The sequence below is a fragment of the Chaetodon trifascialis genome, chromosome 1 (genome assembly GCF_039877785.1).
Source record: "Chaetodon trifascialis isolate fChaTrf1 chromosome 1, fChaTrf1.hap1, whole genome shotgun sequence".
Classification (NCBI taxonomy): Eukaryota; Metazoa; Chordata; class Actinopteri; order Chaetodontiformes; family Chaetodontidae; genus Chaetodon; species Chaetodon trifascialis.
This window is the reverse complement of record NC_092056.1, coordinates 20771818-20791902: the sequence shown is the minus strand read 5'-3', so window position 1 is coordinate 20791902 and position 20085 is coordinate 20771818. Positions and strand designations below refer to the sequence as shown.

Below are 20085 nucleotides of genomic sequence, written 5' to 3'. Positions count from 1 at the left end.
GAGCAGAATAAAAGCAACACACTGCTACAGATCCTCTTGGTACATGACAAATAATGCGTTCAAGTGAGAAGCCCAAACACTATGTGCAAGAGGATTTTAAAAAACTGCTGTGACAGCATGTTGGCGCAGAGCAATGCACCACATCAGTCACTCACTGAAATGAGTTCATGTCAACGTGGTTTAAACTCCATTTGTTTTCCTCCCAGATGCCCGAGTGGCTGTAGAAACTGATTAACTGGTGTTTCCAGACTCCTGACACTTGAATTCTTACATTAGATTAATAATAGTGGTGGACAGTTCAGCACTGAGAAACCTCTTCTTTTCTTGCCACAAGCATGTTAAGCAAACGAATAAACCCTTGACTTAAAAAAAAAAAAAAAAAAATCACAGTTCATCTGTCCAACATTGCTGGACTGCGTGGAAATGATCTGCGCAATAGTTAAGCATGAATTATAAAAACAGTCCACAGAGTAAAGCATTTTGCCAAGGACTATGAATTAACCAGCCGGCCTTTGAAGCACAAGCATGCCTTGAGCAAGTGGTTTCATTCAAAATGCTTTAATTCAGGAGGCATATGATAAAATGATTTATGGCACTAACCCTCTTATGCTGTTGATACCATGACAGCAGGATCACTTGGTATAAACCACACAGTTAGAAAATAATGCTTCACTATTCCAGTAAAGAGCAACACTGTACAGAGTGATCTGGTATTAACATAATTAATGTTGACAGAAAAGTAGCACAGACTCAGGTTAATGTAGGCGTGCAGCCTTGATAATAACTATATCAAGAGTGGTGTGGATCAGCAGACAAACATCGCAAACAAAAAGGACAAATAAATGGTTAGAAAATAAATAAACCTGGCATTAACTCATTTCTTAAAAACATGAAGACAACAGAATTCGAGCCCAGATCTGCTGAGAGTAGGACAGCACCTTCTCTGTGACTGCGCGGGCACATTCAATGAGCTCTCGTTTGGTGAAGCCGTCAGAGGGAGTGATCTGCAGAGCTCCGGCCTTCTGGACGAGGAAGATGCAGCCATGTCCGAGCTCCTGCACTCGAGTCTTGATCTGGAAACCGATCTGGACAACAGAGAACGCATTTACTGAGCTATTAATCTTATGCAGAAGTACGGATTATGCATCAACTTGCCTCATAAAGGACAATTTAGATCCAAATAAAACTACCTGCTGTAAATATTTAGAAAGAAAATGTGTCTCAGCTACAATGTGTTTGCTGTGTACTGCGTAATATTTCTTACATACATGCAGTTTTTAAGTGTTAAAAGATAAATGTGTCACTCTGACACAGCAGTCGTATAATGGGTGAGACTGTCCGTCTCTGAGTGACACCCAGGCCATCCCCACCTCTTCTGGCTCAGCTGTGTGAGCAGCCAGTCGTCCCTGAACGGACAGCTGGCTGTAGTCCACGGTCACCTGAGAGGCCAGGGCTCCCAGATCATCCGGACACGTCACTGATTTGGTCATCTGAGGGATAAACACACACAAACACACAGTGACTGTCAGTCCAAACAAACCACACTTTGGTCATCTCACACACAGGCTGGTTTATGTTGATCTCTGTGAAATTTCAATACTAAAAGTTTTTCCTCCTAATGACCAATAATATGTTCACAAGTCACAGTCACATTTCCACAACAGTGTAACAATGTAAACAATTATTTTGAAGGCTTACCATTTCCTGAGCAGTGACAGCAATGGCCTTAGAGTATTTCACCATGCTGGTCTGATAATCCACAAATGAGCCCTCAGGTTCAGGAGGCGTACCTTCATCCAGCTGAGGAACACACACATGCACACACGCACGCACGCACACAGTTAACATGGCGCTGCAATTTTCATTTCGGCATGATTGGTTTGTCCTTGACAAAAAGGTACAATCAACTTGTACAATCAATCATTTGGCTCTTTAGTTGCAGCGACATGTTCAATCTAATCTATCCTTCAATTATAATAATTCTGCCAGGTGCGCAGGCATCAGTTCATCTGCAAACCAACATTAATGCAATTTTACATTCAAATAAACACTCAGAATGAAAGATAAACACTCATTATAAATTACCCACTAAATCCAGTCTGTAATTACAGCTTTAAAATAGCAGCCGCTACAAAAACATTCATTCACCAGCTTGCAGTGCATACATTATGTTTCTGGCATTTCTGCTAAATTAGAGAACACATCTGAGTGTCATGACAAAGCTGCGGAGACGAGAGAGGACGATGCCGTGAGGGGGGAGCACGCTGGTGCTGGAGTGAATCTGCAAAATCGCAAGTACATGATGCTCACTAAGTGACACAACACCTTAGAGTGCGCAGTCTTGATGAAGTGCCGAACAGCTGAGCTGAAAAGCCTTGAAATCACCTCTGCTGAAACCACGGCAGGCAGTGACCATTATGTCGATGGATTATCTGAGAGGATTATCTCTTTTTAATCAACTACCGGCACACACATGCTGAGTGACACATGGGTGAAACACACACGCGCACACACACTTGCTCGTCACGCGGTCCCAAACTGAACCACTTTGACTAATTATTCATGACGTGCCACAGAGCGTTGATGCAGAGATGCTCTTCTCCCACACCTGAGGCACGTTCTCCCCCCTGTGATAAGTCTCACTCAGGAAGGCGAGGAGGGATGTAATTAGTTGACGCTATTCCATCTGTACCTGAGATAAAAGGTTTTTTTCTTGCTTCACACCTCATGTGTTTGCCAATAGTTTGACTGTTAATTGGAAAGACGGTCTGAGTTTTTCTCTGTGGCTTTTTATGGCACTGACATCGTAACCAAGATGTTAGACAAAGAAACAGGAAATCAGAGGGGAAATAAGGAAATTCTAATTAGAAAATGATGTTATTTCTCATTTGTACAAATCCTGGAACATCCTGGAAAAATATTCAGGACAGTTGCTGTGCTGCCAGTTCCCCTGCACTCTCCATCAGTATCTTGACTCTTTCCACTGAGACGCTTGCCAAACAAAGAACTTTTCCGCCACAATTTTGCCAACTCGTTAAGATTATGGTGAAATGGGAATGTTGTTGTGGTGTCAGGTGACCACACCTGGGTCCTCACTTCATTTTAGTAATCAGTGCAGCAAAAAGTGGAAAGCTGAGGCCTTTTGCCTGCAGGCCAGCACCTCTGTGGCGCCACACAGAGTGGACCACGTCTTCGGGCCGCTGGATTTGTGTTGCTTTTGGCAGGAAAGAAACTAGAGCTTGTGGCGCACGTCACATATTTGGGTGGATTTCTCTGTGCCAGTTCTCCTCGAAAGGACGAGGGTAATTACTAGCCCTCGCAAGGGGGTCTTGATCACCTTAGGGGAAAAGTGGATGACTGTATCTGATTTGCAGTCATATTGTCAAGTGACACAAGCAAAGGCAAGGCAGAGCTGTCAACTGATCACCAGCTGTTACTCTGCAGCTAGAGAGAACATTTGACGTGGTTTGGGCGTCCTGTAGGAATTACTCCTAGATGCCTCTCTCCACCTGGGAGGAGACCCTGAAGCAGGTTCATAAGACACTGGAGGGACACCATTCGGCCTGGGCATACCTCAGGACCTGGAGATGAAGCTCAAAACACGGAGAGGGAAACGGATGTCTGGGATTTTCTGCTTACTGGTCTGACCAATCACAGTCTTGGTATCCAGGCAAATGGAAATTTATTCACCATGTTCAGGTGAGCTCTAATCACCAGTGTTTGCCCAGGAGCACTCACCTTGGCCATGGCCTCTGCGATGGACTCCACCATTCCTCCCACCATTCCCACCTCACTGGCGGCCTCATTCAGCGTCACCGTGATATCATCAACCGCCTCCTTCATGAGCTGGGCTGCCTCCGCTATGGCATCATGGGTATGGGATGCCTGCGTGAAGTGAGACACCAAGACATGAGCACACATCTGATAAGAGCGTCCAGATAGTCCTTGCAGGAGGTGGAGCAGCGGCACCTAAGAAAGACGAATAGTTTTACCTTTGGGTTTCCTCCACCCTCCTTGGCCGCGTAGAGCATCTGCAGCGCAGACTCAGCCAGGGTCTTAGTTTGGTCCAGGAAAGTCATTTGCTGCTGGTGGTCCTTCAGCTTAGATGCCACACCCACAGAGGCCACGATCAGCGGTTCAAAGTAACCTGCCAGCTGCGTCACCTGAGGAACAGAGTGAAGGCTTTTAACGAGTTCTGAGAATTCCTCAAATACAGCAAACGCCACATTTTCAAATTGAGAAGAAGAAGTAGAGAGAGAGAGATATTGTTGTGACAATTATTACAATTTTGTCCAGACGGCCCACTCCTAATAAGTGGAAATGCGTAATACTGCTGCCCATTAAAAAAGTATTACTTTGTTGCTCCACAGTTGCAGTATTTAAGCAAAGTAATTAACTCCCTGCCCTATATACCTTGTGTCCTAGTTGGGAAGCTTCGCCTCTGGCAGCGGTGGAAACAGGGTCAATTAAGTGGCCAATTTCCTGCACAGTGGACGTCAGCTGCTCTTGTAGTGCCTAAAGAGAGGAAGTAAAAAAAAATAAAATAAAATTTGTCTTGCTTTTTATGGGAGTCAGAGGTACATTCAAATAAGTCAGCTGGAGCCTGATAAAAACTGCCATGCAGCAAACTAAGGAAGGAAATCTTTGCTCAGAGCTACTTTAGCTTCAAATATGTGGTGCAAGTGCCAAAAAACTGCTCTGTGACCAGTTCTCCGGTATAGGGCATAAAGATCCTGTGGGAACCAAACTGTACTGCAGATCTGCTACAAGAAGTATCAACAAAAAAATGATTTGTGCTCTAGAAAGTTTCCTGGTCCCTGGTTCCTGTCTAATGAGCTCCGTTTGTGACCTAGTAAGGACAGAAACCTAATTAAAACAACCAATAATACAGTTGATCTATAATTTATCAGAGACACAAAAAGCAACAGAAGGACTAGAAAAACGAAAAAAAAACAACAATCTGACTAAAACTGAAAAAAGAAAAAAGTCAGCGATGGAGATAAACTCCCAGACAAGGACAAGCAAACGCAAACAGAGAGAGATATCAGTGGCTCTCTGTAAATGTTGAGTCCTTTCCTGATGGTCGCTTACCTCCAGTGAGATGTCGTCCCTGCTGGGTAAGTTCTGGCTGACTGCCGCCAGAGAGGCCTGCTCAATGTCCCGGATACATTTGTTGATGTTATCAATAGACGAGTCGCACTCCCGCTGGCCTGGGGCCTTGTCCCTGAGAATAAAACGGGAAAAGGAAAACAAAAGACACAGAATACAATAAAACGGTTAGAAAGAGTAAAGTTGAAGGATGATCTACAGTAGGAAAAAAATCCCTTGAGGACAAAAAAAAAGACATAACAGACGGCAGGAAGAGAGAAGAGAAGTGCAAATGAACATAACGACCACTCATTAAATCAAAGACAGGTTCCAGGATGTCTCTTAAACGTCTCTTCTGAATGGTTTCCTCATCTCACTGATGCTCAGGTCACATCTGCTGAATTGTGGCCTATAGAGTCTTGATGCTACACAGGGAGATCAAGCTGGGCAGCCAAATTAGCTCTGAAACCGCTGAGTGGTCCGGGGCAGCGGCCACACGGGCAGAATAAGTTTAGTTAAACATCCATTTCCATGCATGGCAGCACACTGAAGGTGACACTGAAATAAATCCTCATCTTTGCGTGTAAAGAGTTATGAGGTTGGCTTTTGCAGGATGGAGTTCATTCATATTTGTGCTCTTTGACACCGTAGTACATCACTGACCATCATTGAAGGCCTGGGCCAAACTCCCAGCACTAAATCTGCAGTCTAAAAGGAAGTCTGAGATAAGGGCGTCAGAATCCAACCAGATGCTAAGCTGGCTGCGTGCGAATGCTAACGCGCAGAGGTTCTGAGCCGGGCGGACACATTAAAATTCAGCGTGTTTGACACTGGGAATTAGTTCCTCACGGGCATCAGTTTTGTTCTGATCAAGGTCAGGTAAAATGGTGTGAAAGAGGAGATTAAAAATTTAAGCTGTGGAGGAAAAAGAACAAGCATTTGTCACAACACGGCGCAGCGCTGGGTATGCTTTCACAAGGACGCTGCCTTTGTCTCACAGGCAGGTTATGGAGCAGTGCGTTCAGAAGAATGGAAGTGAAAGCTGCTTCGGTGAATTTTAGCCTTTTAGTGAGTTTTAACCTTGGTTGTAATATTTAAACTCCCATAATGCAATTCACCACTGCAGTGAGAGAGAGCACAGTGGTGTTAACATGGGGTAAAGGATTAAAATGGTGACATTTTGGCAACTTCTTGGAATTTCTGCAGCCAGGTTAGCTGCTCCCCATTTCCAGTCTTTATGCCAAACTAAGCTAAATGGTTGCTGGTGGCAACTTCATATTTACAGCAGAGACATGTGCGTAGTATCGATTGTCTTTATTGCTAGTACATTTTTTCTCACTCACCGGATGGCTGTGATGAGACTCTTGATGGAGTCGGACACGGTGCGGGAGTGACCAGCCAGGACAGACCAGGTGGGCGGGTCTTTGGGGTTGATAACCAATGAGCGTGCAGTCTTGAGGAGGTGGGTGGAACTGTCTAGCATGGAGCGTGCTGAGTGGAGGATGGGCTCCTGTGCCGCAGAGCCCTACCGAGAGAACAAACTGAACTTAAGGGACAATGTAGAAATGTGTTTATTACAATGCTCTGTTTTTCAGTATATGTGCTATAAACCTATTGTTCTACATGTCACAGCTACAAACACTAATGTTCCCGTGACCGTACCTCGTTGCTGATTTGAGCAGGGACGCTGGCAAACTCCGGGTTGGAGGCAAACGTTGTCAGGTTTTCCACAGCCTCGATCAGTGGAGTGGTGGCAACTCGACACCTGTTCCTGTTGTCCTCTGAGAAATCTCCGTCTAAAGCCTAGAAAAAGAGTGACAGAGCATGAACATGAAAGCTGATTAAACTAGAGCACCTATTAAGTTATTGACTCAAGAGTCAAGAATTAAATCACTGACAGAAGTTTGATGGCAAGAAATATGAGTGGATTTGAAAGACAGATAATTGACTCAACACAGGATTCATCAAAATGATGCCACATCAGTCACAAAGAACGTCACTGCCAAAGCTTAATCCACATCTGTGCTGTGGTATGCCAATAAGGGGACAGACCAAACCTTTCGACAAGACTGGCAAAGATAGCCTACCTTGATGGTTTTGACCAAGTTGGCAGTGCTGTTGGCCACCTCCTTGGCAGACTGGACAAAGTGCCTTTTGGCAACTGGGTTGATTGTCTTGGAGGAAGCCAGACGGCAGGCGTTGCACAGTGCTGAAGTGTGCTTTGCAACAATGGTGGCTGCAGAGAGCACCTGCCACATTATGAACAACAAAAAGGTAAATCAGTGACTGAGATCTCAAACAGTTTATCACTAGATGACAATGCAGCCATCAATTACCAATGTCATATATAAATCATCCAGCGTTTGTACCACTGACAGTTGTTTTGCCTTGTGGTTGTGTTGAGATGAATGGAAATAGATTAATCAAAATTCCTCAATTAGCATGCTCAATCAAAGCAAAAACTAGCTGAAGAGGTTATAAAATTTGTCCTTTGCTTTCAACACCTTAAGACTGAAAGCATGTAGTAATAACAATGTGTGGGCTGCACATGTGATGGGAGAGTGAGAACTGTGCATGCAGAGGGTTATTACTGCACTTAAATTCCTATTTAACGGACGCTGAGAAACTTCATGGAAGAGTGTGCTGTTGAATGCAGTGCATGGCTAATGGTTCAATGGGCATACCTTTAAAAAAAACATGCTATAAGACTAAGTACTGCTAATGTTCTTTATTAAACGGATACAATTTTTATTTTGAAAGTAACTTCCCTTCCCGGAAATATTCTTGAAACTTCCTAGGTAGATAAAAACTGGACTTTCAGCCAGTGAAGGTGTCTCACTACACAGTTGGACACATTAGACATTTGTAGAAAATATTCTAATGAATAACTATTGGAGCTCTAAAAAATATGGCTTTGTCAGCTTCAATAGTTTGAAGATCGTCATCTGATCTTTTTATGGGTTTAAATAACCAATGACCAAATGTTCCTTTTGAACTGCTCCATTTAACGCAAGTTTGTCTCATTAAAGCATGTCTATAATGTCAGCACGAGGAGAGAATTGAGGGATATTTGAGTTCAAGACCAACATGAAGGGATATCTGTATGCACTCAATAAAGCAACCATAATGGCAGCCATATGCAATACTGTACACTTCTTAAGGTTTAACACTGATCCATGCAACACTCCGACCTGATAATAAATCATACTGTGACACATCTCTGCAGAAAACTAATACCCATGTGATCATGCTGCCACACCTAAACCTGTTATAATGTAGATCAGACAACAGGTTTTTGCCTAATTGCTATACAGAGATTATTGTATGTACCTGAGAGGGACTACTGTCTGGGTCTACAAGATTCTGACAGGCCATCTGGATTGCCTGATTGGCTTTGGCAAACTGGATGGGGTCCACCAACCCCTGGTGCCCCGCCTGGCTGTTAGGATCGGACACACCCACCAGGTAGGAGGCCTGTGTGGGGAAAAAATACCCCATCATCATCATCATCATCATCATCAACAAAAAGGCAATATGACCCATTTAATATGTCCCGTTCTGTGAGGTCTGTTCCTCTCCACATTCTCTACCTGTCCTGCGGCTTCGGTGAGGCCACACAGGGCTTTTGAAGCTGATCCAACGCAATCTCCAAATGCAGTCACATCTCCAGTCTTGCAGTTCTGGGAAATACCTGCCATGGACTCTCCCAGGACCTGGACAGAACAAAGGAGCAGGCCAGCGGAACAAAGAGAGGACAGAGGGGGATGCTTAGGATGCGAAGCTCGCCGTGTGCAGAGTGCTCGAGTGTTTGATCGCGAGGCTGTTGGAGTGGACAGCCTACCTTGGAGTTCTCCATCACACTCTCGATGCAGTCGAAGTAGGAGAGGTCACTGACAGGCTCGTTGGGATTGTCCAGCATTCCTCTGACAGCCTGGGAGATGAGTGAGCAGTGTGAGTCTTAAATATCATTTCCCAGGGTCTTCATTTTCATAGAACTCTCTGACATGCCAGATGAAAGGATTAGTATAAGAGCAAATGAATGTTATTTCTGTTGGGACTGCACAGATAGACCACTGTAAACGAGACTCCAATCAATCCTTTTTTGATATGATTGCCGATTGTTCCTGTTTGATAACAAGGTCGTTTGGTTCTGTTTACCTCCAGCTCTCTCAGGGCATTGTCACACTCCTTCTGGCCAGGAGCCTGTTGTGTACACAGCGTGATCAGCTGGTTAATGCTGTCAGTCACTGCTCTGAAAGAAGGAAATAAAAAAGAAGTCACATCCTAATCCTTGAATGTGTGTGCTGTTCGTGCTGCCTTTGACGTGTGCACTGGAGGTTTCTTTGTATGTTGATAACAAAGCCTGCGCAGGCATTCTTGCATACTTCTATTTGCCTGAGTTGGTGTGTGCAAGCGTCGGCATTTCATCAGTAATGTTTGAAATTCTTTACATTTCTTTCATCATGTCTTTTTGAAAATGTGGGAGTTTTTGCTCTTATTTTTCAAATTACATGTGAGGTTTAGCAGCTGCAAGCTTAAAGCCATTAATGGCTAAGATGACAGATGACTGAATGCATTCTGCTGACAACATTAATGGACAAAAAAAAACTGCATCATGACAACAGGAAAGTCAAGGAAAATATTAGATGCACAATAAAATATACAGCATGGATAAAACTCAAAGTGTGGGAGTGTATGTGGCTCGGTGTGGTACCTGGCAGCAGCAGCTAGCAGGTTCTTGGCGTTTGCTGCTGCAGGGTCTACAGAGAGACTCTTAGCTGCCAGCAGCAGCTTGCTAGAAGCCATGGAGATGTTCTTCAGGTTACCAATCACCTGTACCTGGTCATCCTTCTTCTAAAATGACACAAACTCATAACGTTAAAACTTCGTCAAACACACGTCAACATGACTTCAACGCGACGTCAACATTGTTGTGAAACCGCTGTAACGTGACCGACCTGAGTGTGGCCGGCCATCTCTATCCCAGCATCCAGGAACTCATCAAAGTCTTGGCTGAACTTTCCAGAGGCCACCGCCAGCTGGCTGCTGGAGCCTCTGGAGGCATGGACCACCTCGCCCGCTGACTGGTTCAGGTCTGCCGCCGTTTGGTTCAGCTCGCTCTGGGCCTCCTGAAAGGACTTGGAGGCTGGAGGGATCTGAATGGACAAGAAGAGAGAGACGACAAGCACTCAGTGATTTAAGATTAAACTGAAAAAAACTGAGTCCTTTGCTGTGATGAGGGAGAGAGCAACAATGCAAAAACCACTGCATCTATACAGCAGTCCATTTTGCTTTTAACTCGTATGCGTCATTCACCTCGATACATTCCTCGAGGATCTGTTTGCTGCGGGTTATTTTAAGAAACACAAATGACGGTAATTTTGCTGGCAGAGATCTGTTGAGTCACAGACCAAACTCACAGTTTCAATCAGCAGCTTCTTGCTGGCCTCGCCGATGCTCTTGAGAGCCATGTCCACATCCTTCTGGCCAGGCAGACAGTTGACGCAGCTGTTCAGGGAATGAGACACGGCCTTGGCCACCTGGAATACACAGCAGGTTCACAGTGGACTGGGTGAGAGGCAAGGCAGTCCTGAAGAATGACTGATATCACCATTTGGCTTTTTTTTTTTCTTGTATAAACATCAACCAATATGCCTGCGTGTTCTCTTTGATCAGGCAACCAATCACTAAGAGCAGCACAGGCTTCCTAATTTAGTTTTATGTCCCAAAGCAATTTCAAATGACAGACGAGTATATATTAGAGTTTTCTTCATTAAAAAAACATCCTGGTTTGTGCTTTTGTGATTTCTTTATTAGATTCTCCAAGTTTCTACTGAGAAGCATAGAATTTATTTATTTTGTGTAGAAAACATGAAGAGGACAAGACATAAATAATCAATGTCCTTGGCCTGTAAATGTGGCACCAGGTTTATTAGAGGAATCCCTTGCTGTATTTGACAGGTGTTCACTTTCATGTCTTACGAAGCAGATGTACACGTTCATCTGGCTCAGACTTTGTCCACGAGAAAACATTAAGCAGAATATTGAGCACAGATGGAGGCACTGTTGAGTAAAAAGAGCTGACTTTTCACCTTTACATGCCTATTAAACATTTACTTGTTTAATTTGTTACAAATAAAAAACAAAGTCACATTACTTTTGTGTAAAACACAGGGGATTCGGTTGTATGAAATGTTTAATATCATTAAACTTTTCTGTTTTACTCCAAATTCAGATTCATCCAAGAGTTACAACTTAAAATACTCGGTTGGATATGTAATGTATTGAATTTAACATACAATTACACACCCAAGTCACCAGTTCAGTATCTGACCAAATGTGAAATATGGTCACAATCTGCACGTCTGATCCTGATGTTGTCACTTTATCTTGGTCACAGTGACCATTGACCATCAAAATTTAATCAGTTCATCCTTGAATCCAAGTGAACATTTGCTCCAAATTTGAATAAATTCCCTCAAGGTGTTTGTGAGATATCACATTCGTGAGAATGGGATGGACGGACAACTAGAAAACATAATTCACTGTTGTCGCTGGTGCTGCTGGACAACAACATTCACGAAACACAGACACACACTGTGTGCTGTTGGAGGGCGGAGAGGATGGGGTTAGAGTAAGTGAGTCAGTGCTTGTACACAAACATCTCATGGATTCACAAGTTGCAAGTGTATTTTGTTTTGACAACTTTGGAGAGTTTTGCAAAATTGTCTCCGCAGTGACATTTGATGATGTCAGCTTTATGGCAGCAGTGCTGTCGTCTGTCAGAAAGATGAACTGAGCCTTCCAACCTGCAGCGCCAACAGTCAACCGCAGTGTAAAAGAAGTACACACATGCAGAATAGACTCCATACCCTCGAGCGACTCTGAACCAGCCTCACCTGCGCCAGCCTCTGCTGACTCTCAGCGTCTCCGGGGGAAATCAGTGCCTGCTTGGCCTCGTGAATGAGAAGCGCTGAGCCCTCCATAACGTCACGAGCTGAGTCCAGCATGGCAGCAGCAGCCTTGGGGTCCGTGGTGGAGGCAGCGACGCCCCGGGCTGCCTGTGCCAGCGTCTTCAGGGCCTGAGCCGTCTCTCTGGCTGCTATTCCTACACACAGGACCACAGGTAAGACGGAGTATGTAGATGTGACCGACAACTACAATCAGGACAGGAAGTCAGAGACATCATAGATATATTTCTACAATTTGATATTTATCATATACTAATTCTCAAATCCTGAAGACTGACATCCTGTTTGCGCAGGATGTTTGTTTAATGCATAGAAAGCATTCTTTCTCTTGACAAATGTCTTGCAACAAGCAACACAGACAAAATGTAATTTGATAGGAGAATTTCTCTAGAGGTTCTGTGGAGACCCAAGGACCCTATAAAGGTAATGAAAAAGAAGATGACGAGAACAAAAACAGGCGAGGTGAATAACCCTCTGTTTTTGTTCCGACTGCATCACACCTTCTTATTTTTCTCCACTAAAATCGAAAGACCAAAAGTCATTAAAATGGGCAGGTGTGTGCGAATTCCACCCAGCACTCAGGCACATAAAACTCATTGACCTCAGGGAGGCCTCTAATTCTTTCACCATTTTAGCCTATCAACTCATCTGCATCTTTGCTCTTCTGCTCTAAAATGTCAAATTTTGCAACTTTTTCTCAATTTTCTAAAAATCCCCAAACGAAACCACTGGACCAATTGTTCCAAAACTGAGCCAGGATCATCTGACTTCACTGATGTTATCATGGAAATTTCTATTGGGCAATCTGTTTTGAAATAATTTATTTTTAGACCTGTGCTTTTAAGCTCTGTTTTACATAAAAATTGGCTTCAGTGATTGTAACCAAACGTGGTTACGATGTATTCAGATGTTGGTTTGAGACCTTTATTCGCCCTGCTTTACACTACTGCATCACACAGAGCGGCCTAGTTAGAGCTCTGTCAGACCAGGACAAAATATTAACTGAATTGTGATGCTGTATGTATATTGGGTAATTAGGTTATTCAATCATATCAAGTGGTTCAAATATTTTAAAGTCATGTGAAAGAGAGAAAGAAGCTTTGTGGGCAGAAAGCAAAAGATGCTGGCAGCTACAAGATGCACTGAGTTTCAAAAGTGCTGTGTCACATTTAGCCTGCAAATGTATCAGATCAATGATTTATTGAAACTGGCATCAGTGCTCATGGTGGCTGCTGGGATCATTTTGTTCACAGTGAAAGTTGCACATTGTTGACTAAGGAGTCAAGAGATATCTATCCATCTAGACTTCATGGTGGAGTCAATATGTGAGCAGTACCGACCTGTGTAGTGTTCATTTCCCTGTGCAGCACATGTGAGCAGCTGAGCCATGGAGGATCCCACTGACTTCGAGGTGCTGCCCAGATCCTGAGCACACTTCTCCAACTGAAGCAGAGGGGACAAAATAAACCAGCTTTAAACGTAACTAAATACTGAATATTTGGCCACAAATCCATTTGACTGCTTCAGGCGTGTGTTGCTATTAGTCAATATCTCTTGCACAGCTTGATTGAAGCTAATGCAACTGCCATTATTCATGTTCAGTTTGGAGGAATGAATCCCGAGTCGGTCTCACGGATCTGAAACGTCTCTTACCGACTCTCCTGGTAGTGGTTTCAGTTGGGCGTTTGCAGCAGCCAGCTTGGCATCTTGCAGCTCGCTTCTCAGAGTCTGAATGGCAGTGAGAGCAGAGTCGATCTCCATGGGGCCGCAGGCTTCATGAGCCTGGAGCATAAAGGAAGTCTGCTGTTACTAACAGTCAAAAGGCTTACTGCTTATGTTTTGCGCTTGCAAGAAGTGATCTTTTAACAAAGAAACTCCAACAAATGTTACTGATGTGACAAGTCTACTGTGCAATTAAAAAGCTTCTCAGACAGCAGGTTACACATGACGCTAATGGAAAAAAGACTCCACTCATCAAGGCTCATTGACATTTAGACATTATTTTGCTGTGACTTTAACCATTAAGGTCATTACACGGTGTCTCTCTGGACTGATGTAAGTGTATTAGGTTGGTTTTTGCAGGCGCTGTCCCGTATATGACTGCGCTCTACCTTCTGTGCAGACGTCCTCAGCTCCGCCAGGCAGGTGGCCAGGTTCTTGGCACACTGACCCAGTTGCATGGCTGCAGCCTGATCCGTCACCGTGGGAACAGATGACTTGGCCGAGGTCACCATCTTACTACCAGGCTGCAGAGTGGAAAATGAAGCAGAAGGGAAAAGAGTCTGAAATGTTTAATGGGAATGATATTTTTCCTCAGAGCCTGTAAAACGAAATGCTGCTGTGTGCAACGAGGAACAAAGGTTAAATTATGTGGTGGTATTTGTGGAAACCCCACAGTCCTGCATCAGCTCTAAAAATGCCACTGAGGCATTAAACACATAATCCCATCACACCACTGCTTCTTTAACTGCCTGCTTACACCAAAAAGAGGTTACAGGCCTATTTTTAAGGGATCCCCTCATGGCAGAAACACTATTTATACTTTGTGCAGCCTGGTTCTCAATGTAGGACTGAAGCTACTCGGTTTGAGAGTAAGGACATAAAGTTTTAACAATGTGTGTGTGTGTGTGTGTGTGTGTGTGTGTGTGTGTGTGTGTGTGTGTGTGTGTGTGTGTGTGTGTGTGTGTGTGTGTGTCGCACCTGTAGGAAGTTCTGGCTGGCAATAATGAGTGCCAGTTGTGCACTAAGGTCCTCTGGTTTGGCCTGGCTGCCACGCACCCCCTGGACGAGTTGTGGGATGTGGTCTGCCACTGCCTGTTCATACACAGAATACAGACACAGGCTAAAATACAGCCTCAGGGTAAAACCCCTCTGCAGTACAATTCTTTATAACATCAAACAAGCAGCTTTAATGCCAACAATACAATGACGGTCAACAGCTGCTAAAAAACTATTCAAGGAGAATAAGAAAGAAAACAGTGTGAAGGAAACGTCTGAAAAGTCTGAAGAAAACATCAAAAGTAACCTCACCTTACAGCTCTGCACCAGCTGCTGGTGAGCGGCAGTGTTCTTATTGGAGGCGGCAGCATTTTGAGCAGCAGCGATGGTCTGAGTGGCTGCAGCGGCAGCCTGCTTGGCAGCATTCTGAGGAATATAAAGACCCATGTAAACATCCACATGTGCAATATGGTTAAACAGTGGCTCTCCGTCACTGTATCAGTCTCTCTTCAGCTGAGCTGAAAACCACAGTGCTGGTATTTTTCTACATGAATTTGTGTTTCCCTACATTTGCTAAATTTCTGTGTGCAGCTGTAACATTCTCTGTAAGATTGTAAATACAGCAAAAATAAGAGTTTGGTCACCTTAGTTGATACATTATTGTCAGTTATTAATAAAATCTTAATATTATTACAACTACAATAACATACACTAAAATTTCCCGTTCTGACTAACTAGAAAAGGCCATGCACTACCTAACTTGTAGTGTAACATGCTGTAAATTTCATAAAGCCTTCCAATGAGTTGGATATTGTAGTTGGTGGTACTGAGCTGTGAGTCAGATGACCCTGAATAAAATGAGCCCTTTTCAATGCCTGATGACCAGATGACTATTTAGTTTCTTTCAGGATCATTTAAAAAAGACTAACAGCAAAAATAAATCTGTCTGTCTAAATCTGTCTAAAAACACGGATATTTAACAGTGAAAAACGCAGCTGTATTGAACATGTATTAGAGATAGCCTCTTCTTGATGCAGCTGTTCCTCTTGGGACAAAAATGTGCCATCACTGACCTCCAGTCTGTTTATCAGTTTCTTCTTAATGGCATTCTGAGCGGCAGCGTTGGTGGCCACACGCAGCCCCTCTGCGGCCTCCCTCAGCCTTTGCTGCTGGTCCTCATTCTCTGGGTACGCTGCTGCACCCTGAATACACACACACACACACACACACACACACACACACACACACAGATCAGCAAATACAATACACAACAGGTTATCAGGAAGGGAAAATGGAAATGGAAGCTCAACCAGCAGAACCAGTGAGCCAGTGGTCGACAACAATGCTTCAAATGTGGATGTTGCGGCAAAGAAGCTACGAATTGTTAAAATGTGGATGCTTCACACACGTCTTCAACCCGGCAGCGTTTGACCAGCAAAGTCAAATCAGTTCATCCTTAAGTGGACATGCGTGCCAAATCTGAAGAATTTCCTTGATATCGCGTTCATGGACGGACAACCTGAAAGCAAAATGCCTCCAGCATAAAAGAAAAGAGCACAGGCTGAATGACGTACACACTCTTTAAAAAGACGGTTTGTCTCCACTTTTTTGTTTCTTTGAAAAGCAACATCGTGTCTGAGTGACGCGTAAGCACTCATCACATCACACACACCTACTGAGACAAGCAGCAGACACACCCACACGCTGCCATCAGTTCATACAAGCAGTCTTAGAATATCCAATCAGTGCGCAGAGACCTTTGAAATGACACAGACTTAATCACTGCACTCAAACTCAGCTGCAGCTCCTCTTCACTACATGAATCAGTTCTTTTGTTGACACTACGTGTCCGTGAGAGATGCTGTTTACTCATTTTAATAAGCAGCTCTTTTTAATCTTCTTGTTTAGGACTCCAGCAGTACAAGTTAAACGGGTTCTGTGGAGACTAATATCACTTTGCACCTCGGCGTCTCCTGCTGTTGGAGAGAGAGCTAAGCCTGCAGCCATTAGGTTAATTAACTGGGAACTCGGTGGCTTCACCTGCAGCTGCACAGAGAGGTGGGTGTGCGTGCTGCTGAAAACCCGCATCATTAAGGTAATGTTTGACCTCACACACGCTGCTGGCAGAGGTCGCCAGACACAGATATCACTGTGAAGAAGCCACACGAGCACACGAACAGAAATTCTGCTGTTAAGTCATTTCACAGGTTGAAAATGTTTCCAGACTCTCCACAACATTTGACTTCACAGTAAAATAGTGACCAGCTTGGAATCAGTGGATTCTGCAGCTGTCATCTGCCTGCTGGCAACTGCTGATTCCATTTAATTTCAACAGCCAATTTGCATAATTATATAGTGTTTTCAGAGCTGACTAGCCTTCAAAAAGTAGGGTCTGCTTTACAGTGATACAATACGTGTACAAGAAGAGTCTAAAAAGAGCTAAAAAGCAAATCATTACCTGGCACGGGCTTTACAAAATAAGCCAAAACACAGTGTGTAACACATGCAGTCCAAAAACCAAACTGCACACGCTTCCATCAATCAGTTACCATGGTAACTGAGGTGTCAGCCTGCATTGACACAGATAAATATGCAGCTGTTACGGTGATAAGTCTGGCATTAAACTGGACCGTCAAACCAGCTGGAGGGCATCATTTAATTTCCATGGTGGAAGTGGAGAATTATTAATATCAATGTGTGATCCTGTAGACAGATAATGAGACTGATGGAGAGAGATAGCACATAAATAGTTTGGCTAGAGAAGATGGGATGAGTGGCACAGCTAAGCCTGCCCCTCAGCGGTCTGGTTCGAGAAAGAGTTTGATGTCCTCTTAATCATGTTAAGCTGGAAATTTGAGGTGTAAGAAGAACTGGAAGGTGAATTTTAAGGCTGTACGGATTAAAATACTTCAAGGTTCAACTCTAATTTTGAACTTTAGACCACTCGTTCATTCTGTCCTCAGACTGCTGTTCACACGGGGAAGTACACCGCTTTTAAACTGAAGGATTAGACTGAAACTACACCGACGACACCCTCAGGAGACACGTCTGTTAAATGCTGAAATTTCCAGATGACACTACAGTCATCTACCTCATCCTGGACCGTGATGAGTCTGTATACAGACTAGCTGGTCCTCTGCTACTGTCAGAACAAGCTGGAGCTAAACACACTCAAAACTGTGGAGACGATAATGGACGCCAGGAGAAGTCCCCCACCGCTGTCCCTCATCACATACTCAACAGCAGTGTGGAAACCCTCAGGTTTCTATCCTCAATCTCCCAGGAGCTGCTGATCCCGTTCTACTCTGCAGTCATCCAGTCTGTTCTCTGTTCATCCATCACTGGTTTGGATCTGCCACCAGACAGGACAGAACAGACGACATGGACCGACAGGACTGCAGAGAAAACCACCGGTGCCAACCTGTCCTCCATTCAGGACTTATTATGTCCAGAGTCCGGAAACATCACTGCAGACCCATTGCACTTTGGACACTCTCACACCCTCTCTCTCTCTCTGGCTCACTCTTCTTGGGGTATTTAGCTCAGCTTTTTTCCCTTTTGCTGTCACTGAAAAGGTCGCCCAGAATGTACAAGGCAATAAAAGCCAGCACTGTAGATTTTCATCCGGTCTTAAGAAATGCTGCTATTGTGATTAAAATAAAACTTTTCAAGATTATTTTTGGATTGTTTGAATTATTCATGGAATAAAGCTTGCTTCGTACAAGCCCCCTCAGCTCAGTAAACTCACTTTTTCTTGACAGCAGCTGAGGTGCAAGTGCAAGCTGTTAGAAGAGAATAAACACAATAAATATTCGACCTTCGTCTCACACGCCGCTCACCTTTGCTGCCTCCACCATCCTCGCGGTGGCGTCAGCCAGTAGTTTAGCAGCTGCCAGCAACTTCTTAGAATTGTCTACGTCCACCTCGGCCTCAGCATCCGACCTCATGGCATTCACCAGGTCTGAGGTGGCCTGAGCCAACACCCTGGCCTGACGGACCATCTCCCCTGAGAGGAGACACAGTTGAGAGGACAGAGGCAGAGCAGAGGTGAAGGGGGAAGGACAGAGGGATGAGAAAGATTAGAGAGCAGTGGATTAATGATGAAGGACCACTGTGTGGGATTTAGTGGCATCTACCAGTGAGGTTGCTCACAGCAGCTAACTAGATATGCCACTTCTGCCAAAAGATCCCTGTAAATCCTACACACTGGCCCTTAAACTTCATTGCGTAATCCCGTGCCTTTGCTGGAAATCCTCCTGAGTTTATAGCCTTGAACAATACGGACAGAGAAGAAATAAATCCATCTTTGTTTCTTTGTTGCAACAATATCCAAACTCCTGTTTTCTCCTGTGCAAGTTAGAAATAATGATGCAATGCTGGCAAACCTTAGCGGAGGAGATAAATATTTCAATAAACTGCATGGATTTTTAATTTGATTCCATTTAATTTTGTATCGGGAGAAAGGAGAAATTCAAAGTTTACTTGTCAAAATCGTAGCGAATTGACTCCTAATGTGACTGCTTGATGTTGACTTTAAAAAGCAGCTGGTGGGAGAAAACAAGAGATAAAAGAAACACAAATTTCCATCAGCTCAGTGTGGCTGAATCTCTTGCCCAGTTGCATTTGTCTCCCTGATCAGATGTGTGTAATGTAAGCACACCTGTAATCCACTTGTGAAGAAACAGTTGGATGCAACTGTTCCAGTAGCCCCGGTGTTTTCGACTCTCTCTGAAAACATGCGGTTTATCAGACTAATGGGATAAGACAAAGGGGACGAGAAAGGGACTGGTGTCTCTATCCTCTCTGTCAAAGCAGACCTGGCACACCACAGACGCTATTTGGCAGAAGGCTTCTATAATTCATGTGAATGTATCAGCTGATCTGCCGACACTGCACTACAGAGGGAGTCACTCTTTTTTTCAATTTCCTCATCACATTTCATATTTGTACCTGAATGGCACATTTGACACCAGTTCAAAGGCGATACTCTTCAACTGGCATATGTATTCAGGCAGCGCACACAGCGTCCTGCTTGTCTATCGAGCCAATCAATCCAGCGACGCTGACCGCTGGGTCGGGCCACTCGCTGCGCATCTCTTTCCATCTGCCTTGCTCTGCTGTCAGGCTTGTGAACATCACTGTCAGCTTTTTCTCTGTGGCTTCAGCAGGGCTGACAGCGGTCCATTCAAAGCCACCATCATGCCGCTCTCTCTGAGGAGAAGACGGGACGGTTCTACGCAGCAACATCGACTCAGAAACTTTAGAGCTGCGGAAAGCAAGTTTTAAGACTAAGGTTGGATATACAAGA

The 20085-nt window shown here is 44.2% G+C and overlaps 1 protein-coding gene across 2 annotated transcripts in view; it reads right to left on the bottom strand.

Moving 5' to 3' along the window:
• Nucleotides 1–20085, bottom strand: part of tln2a (talin 2a) — an 86330-nt gene that overhangs the window by 10133 nt on the left and 56112 nt on the right. For both annotated transcript variants that reach the window (XM_070958749.1, XM_070958757.1), the window contains exons 22-46: nucleotides 18617–18783; nucleotides 15851–15979; nucleotides 15090–15203; nucleotides 14760–14873; nucleotides 14171–14305; nucleotides 13713–13841; nucleotides 13400–13502; nucleotides 11988–12196; nucleotides 10509–10628; nucleotides 10047–10244; nucleotides 9803–9942; nucleotides 9247–9340; nucleotides 8930–9019; nucleotides 8679–8801; nucleotides 8419–8562; nucleotides 7176–7337; nucleotides 6751–6891; nucleotides 6432–6613; nucleotides 5092–5224; nucleotides 4414–4515; nucleotides 3993–4163; nucleotides 3739–3885; nucleotides 1699–1800; nucleotides 1371–1490; nucleotides 939–1085 (exon numbers count right to left, since the gene is read on the bottom strand). In XM_070958749.1, the coding sequence (XP_070814850.1) occupies nucleotides 939–1085; nucleotides 1371–1490; nucleotides 1699–1800; nucleotides 3739–3885; nucleotides 3993–4163; nucleotides 4414–4515; nucleotides 5092–5224; nucleotides 6432–6613; nucleotides 6751–6891; nucleotides 7176–7337; nucleotides 8419–8562; nucleotides 8679–8801; nucleotides 8930–9019; nucleotides 9247–9340; nucleotides 9803–9942; nucleotides 10047–10244; nucleotides 10509–10628; nucleotides 11988–12196; nucleotides 13400–13502; nucleotides 13713–13841; nucleotides 14171–14305; nucleotides 14760–14873; nucleotides 15090–15203; nucleotides 15851–15979; nucleotides 18617–18783 (3416 nt within the window). The remainder of the gene's footprint in view (nucleotides 1–938; nucleotides 1086–1370; nucleotides 1491–1698; nucleotides 1801–3738; nucleotides 3886–3992; nucleotides 4164–4413; nucleotides 4516–5091; nucleotides 5225–6431; nucleotides 6614–6750; nucleotides 6892–7175; nucleotides 7338–8418; nucleotides 8563–8678; nucleotides 8802–8929; nucleotides 9020–9246; nucleotides 9341–9802; nucleotides 9943–10046; nucleotides 10245–10508; nucleotides 10629–11987; nucleotides 12197–13399; nucleotides 13503–13712; nucleotides 13842–14170; nucleotides 14306–14759; nucleotides 14874–15089; nucleotides 15204–15850; nucleotides 15980–18616; nucleotides 18784–20085) is intronic.